General features: G+C 37.4%; 1 protein-coding gene across 4 annotated transcripts in view; it reads right to left on the reverse strand.

The window, feature by feature from the left end:
- Nucleotides 1–19205, reverse strand: part of LOC107090144 (pro-neuregulin-2, membrane-bound isoform-like) — a 119624-nt gene that overhangs the window by 51906 nt on the left and 48513 nt on the right. For all 4 annotated transcript variants that reach the window (XM_015383367.1, XM_015383363.1, XM_015383366.1 and 1 more), the window contains 3 exons: nucleotides 18067–18229; nucleotides 16153–16271; nucleotides 13372–13495 (listed from right to left, as the gene is read on the reverse strand). In XM_015383367.1, coding sequence (XP_015238853.1) covers nucleotides 13372–13495; nucleotides 16153–16271; nucleotides 18067–18229 — 406 coding nt within the window. The remainder of the gene's footprint in view (nucleotides 1–13371; nucleotides 13496–16152; nucleotides 16272–18066; nucleotides 18230–19205) is intronic.

A 19205-nucleotide genomic window follows, 5' to 3' on the forward strand; every position in this document is an offset into this window, starting at 1 on the left:
CATTTTAGGGCAGTATCGGGGCCCCGTCCGATACTGGTATCGGTATCGGTGCAACACTAATATATATATATATATTCCACTTCATAGTGATCTTATATTAATGATACACAGAGAAAGTATTGATTGCATAACTGTACATAATCATTCTAAGGTTGGCTTTTTTTTTGTATTAAGAACACTTTTCTTTTACTGGTCGGATGAAATATGCTAATTTTGTGAGGTAGGAATTTTGGGTTTCATGAGCTGTATGCCAAATTCATCCATATTAAGACAATAAAAGACCTGAAATATTTCAGTTAGTGTGCAATGAATCTAAAATATATGAATGTTCAAGTTTTATCATTACGTTATGGAAAATAATAAACTTTATCACAATATGCTAATATTTAGAGAAGGACCTGTATATAATACATGTGTTTCACTTTCTGAAATGACCGGCCAAAATGTTTACATTTGTATTCAATATTTTAACTTATTGAGACTAACCAGTAAGTGCGGATTTCTATTTTTACTGGGTTTAAACATAATGTCTTTCTTTAAAGGATACACTTCACTGTATAATTATTAACTTACCCATTTAGGGAGAGCATGTTAAACATTTTCCCAGATGGAGAAAAAGGGGCTTACAACATAACTTATCAAGTTTCAAAGCTATCATAAATCTGTGCTGCCTGCCACTCCCATGCAGTGGACTGATTTACAGCAGTTGTGCAGATTCATGTTAGACAGAACAAGGGAGAGTTAGGGTCTACATATCTCTAAAGTGAACAAGCAGCACTGACAGTCTACAGACAGCAGTCTTATTTACATCCTGTTATCCACCGACCCTTGCAGATGGGCCAACAAAGAATGACAGAGCCACAGCGAGTCTCAAAAACTGCAGGTTTCTGGCTATGCAGCATGTTTGCATACAATCCAATGGTGCATATGGGTTGTGCAATCATGCACATTTTCTAAAACCCATATGCATCAACATGCAGCTGGTAATGCTTGTGAGAAACCTTTTAAACTAAGTTTTCTGCTTGTCAGCACCATGAGAATAAATCCTGAATTCCCTGTCCGCAAGGTATATCAGAAGGGAGGTGCAGAGAGGAGGCAGAGTTTGAAGGAGGAAGAATCATGGGATAGCAACATAGGCAGAGAGGGAGGGAGCAATGTATGCAGGTGAAAGACTAAGGATTTAAGAAAGGATTTCTCTTAGATGTGTTCTGTTGTACAAGGAGAATTATAAGAAAGCTTTTTGATCACACAGGACTTCACATACCATCTGTTATACACAGGGGAAGGGGGTGCTACACATTTTGAAATAACCAAGCTTGGAATTTAAAGATTACGACTCTGGTTTCTAATTCAAGAAGTAAAAAAAAAATAAAACAAAGACTAATTTATGTTACAAGATTCCCCCATGGCTGCTTGGCAAAGGTAAGGGTACATTTAGGTACTGCATTGATAATTAATTTCCTATTAGCATTATTTAGTATTTCCTATCCTATTGTCACACAATACAACATAAATGATTGTTAAAATAGATATGGAAAAACTAAGGAGACCCTACCTCTTCTTTGAAGTAGGAGGAAAAGTATCAGCTAGATGCTTCTAGTTAAAGCCGATATGGTTTAGGGAAAGGAATTCAGCCTAAAATCATAACTAAAATCAATTATTTGCAACTTTAGTGTTATGTTTCATTACCTTGTGGTTAAACAAAGGAAAATACACTTTCTTTTGGCTTTCCTGATTTTCTTCTAAATAAAGACATCGTGATAACCCTTTTGAAAACCCAGAAGAAGCCTGTAGATGTGACTGCAGTAAACGTGGTTTTTGTGCCCTCAAAGAAGGATTTACGTGTTATGTCTATGTAGAGGGTGACTCAGGGACTCTGCGAGGCAGAGTGAGGTAAAGGATGTAATTCTATTGAGGCTAAAGAAAACTTTTAGGCAGGTACAGCAAAGCAAGAGCATCATCGCACCTATGAAGTTCATCAAGTTTCAAATACATTTTAATTTCTGTGTATTTTTGCATCGTCACAACCGAGTGTGTAACTTTGTGAGGAAAGTTGGTGAGGACACTCTAAGGATGGGGGCTAATTGACCTACAGTTACTCGACACAAACGCTTTCAATAAAGTTTGTATTTTCCAAAATTTAGCTCAAACATATATTTACTGAAAGCTTTCCTGTTGTTGAGAACACAAAAGAACCAAAATACAGTGATATTTATATTTATGGGTAGTTAGACATTAATGTATAAAAAAAAAGGACGAATAACAGCCGATTCCGATACAGCAATATAACATGCCTCCCCTGTTTCATTCAACCGATCCACATTTTTCTGGATGGATGGATGTTTTCCCTTTCAGCTGCATCAGTGATCATCCTCCTTTAAAAGCAGCAAAATCAAATTTAGAAATTTGTCCCACATGTTGTTGAGAGCCAAAACCTATGTATTGAAATTATTGGTGCGTACTGTCTCCACCAGGCCTTCAGAAAGTTACGCCTGTGGTCACAACCAATCAGGGACTAGATCTGGCTGTGGCATTGACTGCAGAAGAAAAACAATTTTTTTTTAAATCATGGAAGAGAAAATAGGAAAGTAGGAAATGTTCTTAAAAGGTTTGTAAGCGTTGGGAATCTGCAAAACTTTTTCTACAAACAGTCTGTCATATCTATAATTATCCTCTAGATGGTTCACAGGTGTGTTCCATCAGACGTCTTTAGTGGGGAGCTTAATAAGACCCTGCTGCCTGTATTTTATCGCCTCAGTGTTCAGCTAAAGCGATACAATTCTTGCCCTCTGTAATGCCTGACCTTGTATACTCAAGTTACTAATCTGTTGTGTGTTTCCTCTTTGACCGGGCATACATTGTACGATTTTTTTGCCCTTTTGGGTCCGATTCTCCAGTCGTGCAAGACTTTTTTTGTTCGGGCCAAGCTTCAGCCTTGTCGTGCGTCCTGTGTCATGTAGTATACAGGGGGTAAAGAGGGGCATTAAGCCGCTCACGACCACCTCACAATCAGGAATCATAAGGTCGGGAGAAAATGAAACATGTCTGACATTCAGTAGGTCCTTGAGAGGCGTTCGTGAGCAAATCGTGCTGTTGAAGCAGAGTTATGAGCTTCTACGAGATGATTTACCAGAACTTCACGCACTGTGCATGTGCAAACCAGTGAGTTCTATGCTGTCGGGCTGTACAGCATAAGAACCTGCATCATGAACAGTGATCATTTAAACCCTGTGATTTCACTGTACAGTTTGAGCTGTAGCTGAGTACAACGATTAAAAATATTGTACAGTGTATGCCCGGCCTTAGGGGAATAAGTTCCCTGGGTCTTGTTTTCATTTATCTCCAGTCTACACTGATCATCTGCATGCCTTCAAGTTACCAATTTGGTTATCAATACTGGCAGTCAGTCAGAGGTAACTCCCTGCGGTCGAATTTTGCTCAATCTCGTACGTGCAGTTCTCCAGCATTCGTTCCGTTCATTACAGTTAAGTCTGTACTGAACTTACCTTAAATCTGACCCTTTTGCTGAGTTTCTTCTTCCTCTTGGAGACTGAGATCTAAAGATCCCCACTCAGTCCTCCCTAATCTCCTTACAACATCAGATATTCTTTTCTAATCATTCTATTGATCTATTGTACTGTGATCCTGCATATGTTTCCATTACTGAATCACAAACTTTCACTTTCACTATTTTTTCAACAAACCTTTTATAAATTCGTCAGCCTCCTGAGTGTATTTAGCATGAGGGTCAGAGGTGTTGCTAAAACCAGGATTTCGTAACTCTGGTCCTCAGGGCCCAATGCCCTTCATGTTCTGGATGTGTCTCTAGTCAAGCACACCTGATACAGATGATTGCATTACCTCCATCAAATGCTGCAAATGCCTGCTGATGACCTTTCCGTTCAGGTCAGGGGTGTGAAGGCAGAGAAACACCACAAAAAACTAGGAGATGGGCTCCGAGGGTCAGGGTTTAGAAAACCTGGCTAAAACGGAGACAGGGGATGGCTTAAAAAATAGCCCTTTTAATTTAGCTCAAGAGACACTGGCTAGCCACCATTTCTCCAGATGATTTGATGACAATGTGGAGCCTTCCGGAGGGAATAGCTGTTGCTTGCCAGACAAATTTCTGACATAATTTCCTACCAGCAAAAGCACTGATATTATTTTCATGTTCGATGAGAACCCACCTTAAGGGTCTATTGATCATGTGACTAGGACTGAGTATTGTCACCTGTGTTGCGATGTCATAATACTTTGGTCAAAATACGATATTATCATTATATTGCAATATCACAATATATTGCAATATTTCACCCAGCTATGAAAATGAAATGTATACATATAAAAGAATTCATGTTGTTAAGGATTTGGGTCAGTCCATGTCTTCCACTCTGACTGCCCTAACTACAGAAATGGTGCGGTGGCACACAACAAAAGAGCTCCATGCCGCTATCTACCACAGTGGCAGTGCAGAGGTAGCCCATTTTCCCTTATTGTTTAAGATACTTTTTATTATATCAATACTAGGAACTGAAAGTTACGATATATCTCAAAATCGATTTTTCCCCACACCCCTATTTGTGACTATGTGTCCGTGGATTTATGTATAGAAATAGCATCAGCATCAGTCAAATATGTACGATAACTTGCTGAAAAGAGCACTTACTGGCCACTGGGTGTGCGCCCTGAAGCCTTCATCTGGTAGAATCAGCCATGTTCAACTGAGCTTCAAATCGCATGTTGTGTGTTTAAAGTGCTGCAAAACTGGTACCTGGCTTACCTTGCCTTATTCCCTCTATGGAAGCAGGTGTGTTGGGTGTTTGCTGCTCTGGAGCATACAGGGTTGTAAGCTTCTGATTCTGCAGACCTCAGTGAACCACTCAAATTTTTAAGAAAATACCATGCAAACAAGACTGACAATCATTGCTTGCCTGAATTGAGAAGTACTACCCTTTGAAAAGGATGCAGGTGCACAACTACGTTTGAAGAATAATGCAGCAGAAAAATCCCATGATATGTCATTTTCTTTGTCCTGGAATATGGAGGCAATGCTGCCCCAAAAAACAATCTTTTGCAAATGAGTAAAGGTGTTTGGTCCGGTCTTGAAATCTGTGTGAAAACAAACTGAAGGTATGAATGTTTTCAATTTAGCAGTTCCCTGAACCAATCCCTGGACATGACCAGCAGTGTGAATGTGCCTTTAAATGTGTTCACAAATAATCTGACACTACAAGATATTTTCTTATGTTAGATCTTTCCATATAATTAAGGCTACATTACATTAAAGGAGAAAGCTACATTTTTGTTTCCTCCTGGCCAGAAGGTTGCCCATTCGCACTCACCAGCTCTCATTTCAAACTTCAATCATACTCTTTGCCTGGTGACCTTGAATAGCACTATTTGCCAGCCCTTTTGTCAGGTCCGCTAAATCTCAAAAAAAAGAAAATTTAAATGAATCCACTGGACTTTGTTTCCAAGTTTGAAGACCTTTCGCTTCCCACCCAGGAAGCTTTTTCAATTCAAAATGTCAGGATTAGCGTTGAGTTTGAGGTTTTATACAGTAGCCCATCATAATATTTTATTTTGAAAACATGCAATTTGAAATGGACGAAGGGGTTCACCCCTTTGGAATGGGGGTCGTTTGGCTTCTTTTATTATCTTGCAATGCCCCATACCCATCTAAGTGTCTGAAAAGGGGGTCGTTAAGTTTAGTTTTTAACTTTTTTTCTCCTTTTTTTGTAATGCCTTTGACCTAAATGACTGAGAATCTTCCCCTCCATACAGGTCCACTAATGCTAATGCTAACCGTGGTTTCTACTGTTAAACATATAAATTACCTGCACAATAGGAAAGCAATTACCTCCATGTGGCTTCTGAGTTAATTTGCTTCCTTTAGGCAGCATCAGCGTTCAAAGGGGTGACAGATATTCACTGTCATGTTACTCATTTTTCTTGAATCTGAAAATTATAAGACTGAAAAAATTTATTTTTTAGCTCAACTACAGAGCTACTATTGGGCAACACCTGAGCACCATGTAACGTCATTTCAACCTATTCCTATAGGTAAAGAATCTTTTTTTTTTTTTGTGGCATCATAACGAGAAATTGATATGTGGATATTCTTAACCCATCAAAATGTATAGAAAAATTATCTATACACAATATTTTCTGTACAATTAATAAGTTCAGTTGTACCACTCTAGTAAGTGTATTAATTTCAAAGAATGAGTTATTTTGATCAAAAAGTTGACCTTTAAATATTACCTATCAAATGCTGCAGCTGATCCCAGTAATGCTGAGGGAGGAAGAGTACTGTATGTAGATTCACCAAAAACTTTTTTTTTTAGTTCTTTAAAAAAGATTTTTAGCTTAATAGGGTTACACAATATATACTAAATTCTAGAAAGGATAAATACATTTGTATAGTTTTGATAAAGCCAAATAAATAGAGAATAACCTATTATATTTGAAAGCTGATTTTAAGACTTTTATATTGTATTTTTCGGCCACTTTTGAATCAAATGTCAACAATGTGTTTTTTAATGAAAATATAAAATGAATATATATTATTTACGATGATACATAGGCTATGGATTTCTCTTCTATGATGAGTTTTAATCTAAACAAAGAAAAACAGTAGGATTAATCATCAATCACCCCTCGAAACTCTAACTCATTTTAATGTAAATCATCATATTCAGTTGTGATTATACATTACTGTTTTTCAATTTAATGCCTTGTGTTTTTGAGAATTTTTTTTCAATTTCACACAGGCACACATTTTCCCATATGGGTAATAAGTTGATCTAAGTGAGCGGTGAATCATCTAATACTCAGTTAATGAACACTTTTGCACTTGCTGCTCTAAACACCTACAAGTCTGAGGCTGTTTCCTAGAAAGAAGCCTCCTACTCACACAAAGTGATGCATTTAATGCTTACAGTTTGTTTCTACACAAGGAGGACAGGGTCAGTCACAAGTGCCAGAACAGTGGCTATATGATGGAAAAGTCACATCTTTAAAACTACAGCTCAGTTCTAATGAATCCATTAGTTTTTCAAACAGCTTGTCCAGTTTCTGAGGACATAACACTTATAGATAAGCATAAATTTCATAGACAGATATATTCATGAGGTTTGCAGCACAAACAAATTTATTTTAGTGTTTGTCAAATTATGATTGATCAAATTAGCACACACAACACTGAGCCTGTCCAAAAGAATTACAATGAAAGTATCGACAAATCCCAAAATCGCTGTTCCTCTGCTCGAAAGCGCCAACAAGGCAATAGTGGTCCTTGAGGTGTCTACTCTTTATGTTTATTCATATTGGCTCTATCTTTGCCCTATTGTGGCTACACCTTTCTTATACTTCATCCAAAATAGTTAGGTTATGCTGAGCTATTTATGCTGCTATAAGGTTTGACTGCTAGAGTACATAGGGACCACTTTTCCTCATTCTACTTCATTCTATCTCTATTCTCCTCTTTTGCAGTATTTGACAAGTTAGACTTGATAGGAGCCTGCTGCCTGTACTTTTGGCAAGTTATAACTTTATGCTCCCTCTCCTTTTTCCTCATCATAGCAGCTTCATCTGGTCTGTTACTGTTTGGCTGTCACTCCACCTAGATTGAAATAGCGGCTGTGCATCTGCCATCAGTATCTCTCTTTATACTGTAGATGTTGAAGTTTAGCCTTTTTCCAGTGTAGTACTTTTTCTTTTAATGTTACTAGAAAAAAATTGGCTTGGAGCTCATCTGCCTGGCTGTGACTTTCCTGGACAGGTTTACATGTGGAGCTGGTTAACAGGTACCATATTTGAGGCTGTTCTGAAGATATTCTGTTAGGTTATATCCAAGTTATGTCTTCCTATGGGCAACGACTTGAAGGCACAAACTAAACTGTTCATAATTGATAATTTATGGTACGCCAGCATTCATAACATGTAGGCAAATCACTGTCCCCCAGACATCCGCGGTTATATTTTTTATATTTATATTTTTAAATCATTCCTCCTGTCCGCTGAACTGCTGCTAGTTTTATTTACATGCCTGGAAGATGTCTAGTGCTACTACCACAGATGATCTCGCTCTCGAAATGGAATTCAACGATTCAGATTAGCTAGCCGAATGAATAGAAGGGGTAGAGCGTAGCCGCCTGTGGCCCGGGCTGCCTGTCACAACTCCAGTCCAGTGTGCGGATGACGTCATACACACTCCCCTTTGTTTTTAAAAATATATATGTATATAATACATGTCATCAGCCTCAGCCCGAGCAGTGTTCCAATTGCCTGGAAAGCCAGACTGAGAACGCACCAAATCCCCAGATGTTGTTCTCGCCCCTACCTCTTTACCCAGCATGCATCAGAGCAGATTTGTCCATTCTTGACATTGACAGCTGTCCCAGCATGCACCACAGCAGCAGCAGCTTTCAATGGAGCACTCCATTGAAAGTTAAAAGTTCTCTTTTTTGTTGCTGCTGTTCAAAAAAAGTATGTTTTAAGATCATTTAAGGTGCGAATATTAGACCTTAAAGCTTCACTATATGGTCCATTTACCGATTTAATGCGTAATTAAAAAAAGATTTGTGAGAAGTTGAGAGGACCGCACCAACCAGCAGGATATTTTTTGTTTTATTCGGCAAAATGTTAATTTGATTTGTGTTTATGACTGTGTCCATCATTATTCCCCCACTAAATGAAAATTGTAATAATTTATTATTATCTAGAGACTATTAATAACAGGAGGTGAAATGCAGCTCTAGACGAGCTGGGCATGTGACGTCATCAGTCCGCTTCTTTTCCATTTGACCCAGATTTATGTTGCATGCTCCCGTTCTCCCCAAGTCCACACTTTCCTGTGTTCTTCTCAAGAACATACTTGGCGAGGACACGAGTCCGTACTCGTATTCTAGTGAATTGAGAAACAGCCCGTGACACACAGCACACTCTACCTAATATAGATTAAATGACCTCATCCAAAGATTTTATTAAATAAAAAAAAAATGATGGAGAGACTGTCATGATAAGAATGATCAGTTCATCCCAGTGAGGCTGAATTTAAACCACAAATCCAACTAGAGCCAGATGAGGATCCAGTGGTACCCAAGGCTATCCTTAGCCAATCATTAGCCATTCCTGTGGTAACCCATATAAGGTGATTTGTTGGTAGGGAGTTATATGTATTTATTGACAAATAACAAATAAATCCATTTAATGTATTAATTAATGTGTGTTTATATTATAATCAGGGCCAGGAGTTTGATTAATTAATTAGAAACATTTTAACAGGTTAAAAATATTTTACCCAGTTAACTGCATTTTCTTAAAGACATCCTAAAATCACAAGTGGGAACCTTTGTACTGACTTTTTTTGTACACCCATACATCTAACGCACAAGCGGCATCACAGGTGTTGGTCCACTGTGGATATTCAAGCTTAAAAACCATGGTTTGAACCAAAGTTCAAGTTCTGAAGAAGTTCTGTAGCGATGTGCACTTATGAAATACCGAAAATCGGTATGGACATCTAAGCCAGGGCGGAAGTGGGTCCACGGTCGCCATAATCTAGTCTGTCTTCAGCGATTTATTTGGACATTATGGATATTTTGCTCAATCACTTTGCTATTGGTAAAGTGTGATTAGTGTGATTAGTGTACTATTGCACACATAATATTATTGTGTATTCTAGGGAATGATTACACTCGATTACCTGATTACAAATCAGTTCTTGTCTAAAAGTCTCCAAAACAGAGAAAAAATAAAAATAAATGAAAAAAAAAATTGCTGGATTTGTCACCAGTGTCTTTTTTTTTTTAAAAAAAAGGTTGGTAGAGTGGTCTGATAGGTGGCTGATTTGAGCGTACACATAGGTTTAACATAGGTTTGTGGGTTCCTTGTGGCACCTGCAGCGCAGCTGCACTGTCGTCAGTGTGAGCTCATTGTATGAGTAAAAATTCCCAGAGCTGTAGTGACTGTTTAAGTACTGTGAATTACACTGATAGTAACCCAGTGACCTTGACAGCTGTTATTAGTTTATCTGAGACTCCGACCAAGTCTGAAGGCTGATATGGACTCACAGACACTCTTTGATATGTAGTTTAATGTGAAGGACCCAACATGCACATCATCTGACATCTGTCTTATCTGTTTTGTCCTCTCTGCTGCACAGTGCCCTCGGCTTGCAAAATGGCTCATGGTTACATGCCAAAAGAGTGACCGTCAGCAGAGAGAGTGGCTAATACACCATGACAGTGGGACGTCCTGTTTAACTTTTTATAGCTTCACTCAATATGAAGCAATATGGCACTGCTGTCAACAGAGTGGAGTTGTAGGGACTTGACTGTAATGTTACCTACGTCATGTGAACATTTTGTGTAATTGAAAGATGATACAAAACAAATCTTCTCGTAAAGAAAATAAAAATAGAGCACAAGCCTGAATTAATCAAAGTAAGTCAATTTTTCTTCAAAGATGGAATGGAATAAGTTAATTTACATTTGAAATAAGAAAAAACAAATGCATTCTTTTTTATTTCAAGTCTATAATATCTAATTATCTAATGGTAAATATAAAAATACTCATTCCATTTGCAGATCATCTTATGCACATACTCAAATTAAAGTCGAATACACTTATTTTAAAGTCGTAGGGAAGTCATTTAAATTTCAAATCATTCTGCCTTAAATATGTATATAAATGTACTCTTTATCAGACGATATTGTCCCAAAAGTTTGAAGATTTCTATTTTCAAAAAAATCCTGTCTCGGCCAATCATATATCAACGGTCATCTGTCAATCAAATTTTTCATAGCATCTTGACTCATATTTCGCAGCTAATATACGCAACTATAGAGGACCAATCCTGCCATAATAAAAATAAATACAGAAATGCTCCAAAAATAAACAACTATACTTTAACTGCCCTCCAAAAATACAATAAACAAATAAAAGTAGATAGAAATTAAATTATACAGTGAGACATAAATGTATATATCTCTTTTAATTAGCTTTTTTGTTTTTTCGGCTTTGTATTAATTACCGTATTTATTTATTTTCTGTTATAATCTTCAACTTTATTTATTCATTACTTATTTCTTTCACTATTTATTTATGAGCATGTTATAATATTTTTGTGTGGTTTATTCTTCATTTGTATTTTTTTACTTTATTTATTTCTTCCATGCTATTTATTTCTGCCTGTTATATTTACATTTCTGTCTGCATTTCTGCCTCATTATACAAATGAGTACGGGCTCAACTTCTGCCCATTGGTTGGTTAGCAGCCACCGGCCAGAGTCACAACAAACATGGCTACCTACGAAGAACTTCTCAGTGAGCTGAGACATTTAGCAACTGTTTTTGAAAACAATGCTAAGGTTATAAGTATTGACTTTATTATTTTTCGTTTGGACGCACACATGGACACAGGTGTCGACAATGTCTTCTTAACTCGGTGGCTAACAACCGCGGTGAAGTGGGTTTGAAGTTGGATATTGGATATTCAAGCTCCACGGAGTCAGCGGGATCTAGCAAACAGTTGACCCGACTGAGGGACTCTGATGTTGGCCAGCATCTCTCAGCTGCTCCCTCCTCCCGCACGCGGTAGTGCGGTTAGGGACGGTCAGCAAATCTTTGAACCAAGCACTCTTGAGAAACAAAAATCAATAAATTCCTTATCTCATGACCAGCTAAGACGAAACTAATATAAAATCATGCCAATAGATAACATATGTAAGGAACACTTTCTTTTATGCAATTTTAAGCCAATTTCAATTTTTAACATATTTTTAAAGACAAAAGTTGGGACTTTTCTTCAATAGCTTCCAGGTCATGTGATCTACTGACTCAAATTCTTTGTGAAATTGTTTTACTACTTTAGCCTGATGAGGCGCACTCATTTTTATTCCATTTTAAGCCTTTTTCCTTTTTTTTTATTTTTTATTAACAAGCGAAGCTTCTGCCACCCTGGTGCCCTCTTCGGCAACATCTTTGTCCCCAATTTCCTTCTCTAAATAAAAAATGTATTCAAAGGAGACTCATCCGCGACCTCCGACACAAAACTCTCCTCCTCTTGCATGTTTCTTCTGTCCATAGCGTTCCTTGACAGTGTCGTTTCTAAGTCAAAAATTTAGTGCTACTTGGTCCCAATCGAATTTCCCATTGGGAAACTACTAGCACTAAGCTGCTAACTGGTTAGCAAGATGCTTTAGACAAACCTGCCACAACCAAACTTGCTTGCGAATCTTCCACCACACCGCCCTCTTAATAATCGACCAGTCACATTCACTTTATTCACTCGTGTAAAGTCATGCACCACTCGGAAGAATTCTGAACTGCAAACATTGGAACAGCCGGTTCCCTACGACTTTAAAGGTATAGTGGAGGATTTTTGAGAAGTTTTGAAAAGACCTGCCCTCTCCACAAACAAAAGCAGATGTACAAACCGTACCCACTCCCGAGAGGGAACACCTATTACACACGTGCGAGAGCATGCACTAGTCAGTTTCTCCTTGTGCACGTCAGTTTAAAAGTTGTTGTTTGCATCGATCGTACAAGCTTACTTTCCATTTGCAATTTTTCCACTATGTCAGACTCACCACAAGTAAGTGAAAATAGTGAGGAGCACATAGGACGGCCTTACCTAAGCATATCACCAGAATGATTGACAATTAGGAGGACCACTTATTCAGACGATCCAACCAGAAAAATAACATCCTACACTATACCTTTAAGAAATTGTAGAGTTGTAACGACAAATTATTGTGATTATTAGTATTTAGAGAAAATAGTTTTAAATGTATCATAAATAATCTAACATTCTTGGCATGATGATTGGATTTCAACTATTTACCAGAGCTGTATGAGACATTGTCCTAATCAGGTGTGTTGAAAGCTAAAAAGAAAGTAAAGGTAGGTAACAGGAATAGTAAATACAGCAACATACCAACAGTTTTACAGTGAATTAATCTCATAGAGTACTCCAGATTTTCTGCAGGGCTACATTTACACCTTTCCATGCTCCCTCTTTCACTCACAGGCAGACCTCACACATAAATGTGCACACATCACTACAGCAGAGAATGAGGACCTGTGGATGAGTATGGAGATTAACTGCGGGAGAAGATCTGTAGCAGCCACCTGCTCTAAGCTTCTATAAGAGATGGTACCATGTGAAAAATAAGCCTAAAACACAGAGGCACCGTTAGTCGGGTTGCAGGTATGGATGTGCAGGGAGTTTAATACACGAAACAGAGCACAGGGTGGTGCAGTGACCAACAACACAGAAATCACGGACAAATGAAAGACAAAGGAGAGGAAGAGAGCCTGGGTGGAGAGCTGAAGGGATGGAGACTGACTGGAAGACAAACTTACTTGCAGGACAGCTGGTTAATACCATGTATAAAGTAACAGTCTCCTCCGTTAGCGCAGTAAGCCTTCTCTGAATCGTTGCAGCGCCTCGCATGACTGACACCTGGAGATGGGGTTGTGGTGGTCACTGATGATTGACAGGAAGTAGAGACAAGGGAGATTATGTTTAGTACTAACACACCCTACTAGAGGCTGCAAACTTGTTGAATAACCTAAAACAGAAATGTTGCAGTTTTATTTAATGTCAGCAGCATAAGGCTGCTCCTTTATAAAGGGTATGAAATACCTTATATATCTATATCTATATATATATAGTTGTATATATAAAGTTGTTATACAGAATACAAAGAGAATGTCCATCAACCACTGATTGCTATTCAAGTATTGAGCCATATTGACTACTGTTATATTTAGAGGAAGACAGGGACATTTCTAAGCCTGCGAACACCATCCAAACTGTGAAGCATGGGGTTGGCAGCATCATGTTATGAGCCTGCTTTGCTGCATGAGGGACTGGTGCACTTCTCAAAGTAGATCATAAGGATAACTTGAGACAATTGAGCTGAAAATGTCCCTCAGTTAAAAGGGGTCAAATATAAATAATACTTATTCACTGTACTTTAAAAAAAGATTATTTATGTACCTGTACTTTATTTTTTCTTTTAAGGACTTCCTTTATTTTACAAAAAATAAATCAGTTTTTTAGTCCTTACTTTCTCAAAACTGTCTTTTTACTTATTTACATATTGATAATTGCATAATGTAACATCTACAAAAAAACAATAAAAAGGCAGAAAGAATCTGATCATTTGGAGCCAGTGTTACCAACTTTGCGCTTTTGTCGCTCATTTTAGAGACTTCTCAGACTCTAGCACCTTTATTTACTTTTATTTCCTTTTTATGTTAATTGACACTTTGGCGACAACACATAAAAGCACAAAACTCTTTCCTCCTGAGCGAGTGGATCTGTAAGCTCGCCTCCTGCTCTCTCTCCCTCTCTCATTGTCTGCTGTCGTCATGTAGGCAGACTGTCTGAATGCTGCAGCAGAGAGAGAGAACCTTTCCACTCTGAATCTAGATTGCAAATGAAATGCACATGTGAAAAACTGCTGCTAATCCCACGATATAGCAAAGTGGGATAATGAAAATAATCTAACTGACACAACTGTCTCAGATAAAAGCTATTACTCTTAAAATCCCCAGGTTTTCCCTTCCTGCTATCCTGACATCTCTCTGCAGTCCTTTGACAGACATCCAAAGAAAAAGGCAATAAGAGGGATTTCCTCCTGCATGAAATATATTTCAGTTCATCACCTTATTTGCATATATGCAAATTAGACAATGGAGTCATCTTGCGCCTTTTAGGACGGCCAGTAGCAACCTCTTTTTGCTGAGGAGTCGCAAAAACTGGTCGAAGCAACATTTGTTTAGAGACGAAAAATAAAATCTTATCGTTTCTCCGTCAACAAAAGTAAAACATCACTACTTTCACGTCTAGCTGAGTGGAATTGAGGTGCAATGAACAACCCTGAGGTTATAAACTTTGAAGGGATTACTTCCTTAGAACAAAAAACTGATTTTTCCTGCAAGTCTGATATTCGGCCTCGCACAGCGCTGCAGCCAGAATCCAGTGAAATAAATAATAATATTGAACTACAAGTGGTAAGTACCTGCAGCATCAGACACTGGATGTATTCAATTGAGTTTTAATGATTTTTCTTTTAAGAACAAAGCTCTGTGGGAAAATGTACCCCTGCGAAAAATAAATTATTTGATCTATATCAGAGTTCATAGGTTTTATATTTATTTACTGGTTGAAAATATCCATGTGTTCATCTATAGTAATGTTTACACAGAGTGAAATATTTAAGGAATAATAAATTGAGAAGATCAGACAAAGTCATCGAGCTGGAACTGGTTAGACAGCTTAAAACAAAAAAAATTTATTGGCCCTTACCATTAAAATGATCAAATTTGAGAATTTAAAGGAATTGAAACTGAAATAAAGAATTGGAATCAGAACTGGAATCGTACAAATTCAAACTACGCTCAACCCTACTCCAGACTACAGTACCATCAACTGTGATAAAACCACTTTCACAGCTGAAAGCTCAATCCATGTATCATCAACAATGGGTGCTGACCAACTTGATTCCAATCCGTGTCAACCTGGAAAAGTGAAAATCTTTCTGGATGGTCATACAGTATCAGACAAAGCTTGGGGAACTGCTATTAGGAAAAGGCATGGAGCAGTCAAACTCCATGCCTTTTCCACGGAAGCATCGTGCTAGAGATTAGTTTGGCTGCAACTAAATTTTTTTTAAATTTAAAATTTTTCCTTGGGACAAAATATTTATCTAAAAAATATATATATTAAAAGTCTTTAATTAATGTAATGTAATTACATTAATGTAATTAATGTGTTCATATAAAGTCTAAACAGATCCCAACAGTCACTATAAAAAGTTGGCTTACATACAGTATTTGAAATTATTTATTAAGATTTAATCATTGCAGCAGTTTTCATTACAATATGATTTCTCCATTGAAGGCTGTTAGTTTTACTTTTTTAGTTTTAAAATGCAGTTATGACTCAACCTGGTCCACAGGTGGACAGTTCAGGTCCTGAATGTAAAAATCTATCCAGTTACATCTAAAACCTGTTAACCTAACTAGGTAATTAGTCCGTACATATGCCGTCGAGCTGCAAAAGTAAATAGTTGGAACTAATTAATACAACTCAGACAAATGTAAAACATATCTAAAAACCAATCTGATGCTTACTGATCTGCACGGTGATTATACTTGTGACGTTTTCTTGTCCTAACGAGTTTTCAGCCACACAGGTGTAGTTCCCCGAGTCTTCTACACGAACACGACTGATCTGCACCTTTGAATTTTTTCTTGAATGAAAGAGAAAGAAAGGGACAAAGACAGACAGAAGGACCATCTCAGTTATTCTTGTTAACTTGTTTTTTTTTTTTTTTGGCTAAAGCAACTGGAAATATTGACGTGTGTTCAAGCTTTTTTAATATTTCAAAGGAGTGTTGAACAACCGGACAATACCAGTCTGCACTATCAACTCTAGCACAACATTTCAACCCGGTTTGTTAATAGAAGAATTCTGGCTTCAGTTAAAATATGCAAGAGTTTGCTTTTTTAATGTGGGCTCTAAGTTTAAACTATGAAAAGAAAAGAAAAAATTAGAAAAGCCCAAAAGAGCACAGTCTCCGCGTAAAATTTGGTCTTCTTCCTGTGCTAGCCCACCTTTCTATGGGGTAATTTCAGCAGTCAGAGAAAAAAAAATGCTGGCTGTAAAACAGTGTAGCTGCTTTGTGTAACCAGGAGACGATGGTTAACAAACCATGCCTAACTGCTAATGTTGCTAACTCTGCATCCACATGGATCTGAATCATAGTTAAAAAAAGGTCAAAAAACCCTGGACTGGATCTGGATCATACACAAAAGTAAAATTGTCATCCCAAAGCAGTAAAAAAATTGGGTGGTAAAAATTCAGTCAATCTATTTCTAATACTCTAATTTCTATTTCTAAAAATCTAATACTCTATATAGAGTATTTACAACTATACTGAGTGTAAATATGGTCAAGTTTGACAGCTATGCAGCGTAACTTTTACTCTATATAGTGTCGATTACCTGCCAGTTTCTGAGTCTTCCTGATTTTGACACTAAAATTAGCAAATTTGACAAGGAAAAGTTGAGACTTAATTTAGAGTAAATTTTACTCTAATTTGGAGAAATAGAGTTATTTTCAACTCTATTAGAGTTAAAGTCACACTTTTCTTTTACAGTGTACCCTTGCAGAAGAAAAGGGTATATTTTATGCCTGAATGATGATCACATGGCAAGAATCAGATAAGTTTGATCTCCAGAAAGGTAAAAACTAAACGCCTCCCTCAGTAGAATTGCATATTAATGTATAAGAAACATCTCTGGGTCTGCATCCTGTTGCAGACTATTCTAACTTCTTTTAATACCTAGCCATACTGCACTGCTAAGACCAGCAGGTGAATTACTGAGAACAGCAAGCTGTGGTTCCGTTACAACCATTATTCTTTTATTTATGCTTACTTTCTCTACTCCTAAAGATCAACCAAAGAGGTTCTATTTAGTCTGATACAGGTAACCTATGATTTTGACACAAGTTTAAACTATCCCAGATATGTGCTGCCTGTTTTTTGGGGGTCTGATTTTTGAAGCTAATATTATTTTTAGTCATCTCACTATTTAAAAAAAATAATACAATGATAACAAATTGTATGCAAGTCTTGAATTAAAAAAAAGAAACATTTATTAACAAAACAAAAAAAAATGTGGATAGCAAATGGAGGTAGCGTCAAGGCAGGCTCTTCAGTTTATCCAAATCATGGCTGATGGATGCAGTAATGAACTCAAACAAATATCAGCCTGGGCGGATAAAAGAAAATTCCTGCTGACATCAGCTAAAACATTTTGGCTGGCCAATGAATTGCTCTACATATTTTACACTAATTATTGCAAAATCATCCAATATCTTTCCTTATAATCTCCTTTGAATACAAGCCTGACTTGAAGACCTCTATAAACCTTTCTGTTTTACCCAGAGTGACTGATCTACGATAAACTTGTCAGGTGTCTCTTCATTCGAGTCAGTTCGACTGAACCTTATCCTCTCTTTTAACTAACTCAAATACTCACTTGTTGGTTTTTATTTTGAGGTCTCTGCCTTTCTGCAGCTCATGTCCATCTTTGTACCAGCGGAAGGAAGGGCTGGGGGTTCCCGACGCCTCACACTTCAAGTACATCTTCTCTCCTTCCATCAGAGACTGTCCTTGCATTGGTCTCAGTTTAGGAGCAGATGCTGGACAGAGACAGAAAACAGAGACATGATGATAAGCTTGAGACGAAAAAGTAAAAGATCATAAATAAATGGAAAATTAAAGCCTGTATCATTAAAAAACTAAATATTTTAGTTGATCTGTCGTTTATCAGTCAGTATTAGCTTTTGTTGGGGAGGGTCTGATGTACTTTGAAGAAATACAGCTAGCATTGGAACCACCTTATGAAGAAGAAACTTTATAGTAGCAATAAAAGAAAAAGAGAAATTAATTTAATATATACATACATATATATATACTGTAGCCACATTACTTTGTAACGAGTGGCCATTTGAGTTACTGCTGCCTTTTGATCAACTTGAACTAGTCTGGCTTCTAGGATCATCAAGGCATTTAGGCCCACAGCACTGCCACTCACTGGATATTTTCTCTTTTTCTGACCATTAGCTGTAAACACTAGAGATGGTTGGGCATGAAAATCCCAGTAGATCAGAGTTTCTAAAACACTCAGACCAGCCCGTCTAACACCAACAAACCACACCATTTCTTAAAGTCACTTAAATCACTTTTCTTCCCCATTCTGATGTTCAGTTTGAACCGGAGCAGATTGTCTTGACCACGTCTACATGCCTAAATGCATTGAGTTGCTGCCCTGAGACTGGCTGATTAGATATTTGCATTAAGGAGAAGTTGCATTAAGGAGATAAATAAAATAATTTACCTAATAAAGTGGCCATTGAGTGTATGTGGCTATTGTTAGGTAAAATTACAGTTGCTGAATATTTACAAACTTGCTGTATTAAAACAAAAAAATGTAACATAATTTTTGATGCACAAGCACAGCAAAATGTCTCTACATGCTCATCCAGGAGGAGAGTGTCAATTAATTCTTCCTGTTAAAATTCTTCCTGTACTTGTAAATGTTACCTATTTAAAACTGTTTTTGGTCTATTTGCTGACCGTCTGAGGACCAACAGGCCTTATGGGGATCATAGGCCG

Source organism: Cyprinodon variegatus, unplaced genomic scaffold (genome assembly GCF_000732505.1).
Source record: "Cyprinodon variegatus isolate N-32 unplaced genomic scaffold, C_variegatus-1.0 Scaffold283, whole genome shotgun sequence".
Lineage (NCBI taxonomy): Eukaryota > Metazoa > Chordata > Actinopteri > Cyprinodontiformes > Cyprinodontidae > Cyprinodon > Cyprinodon variegatus.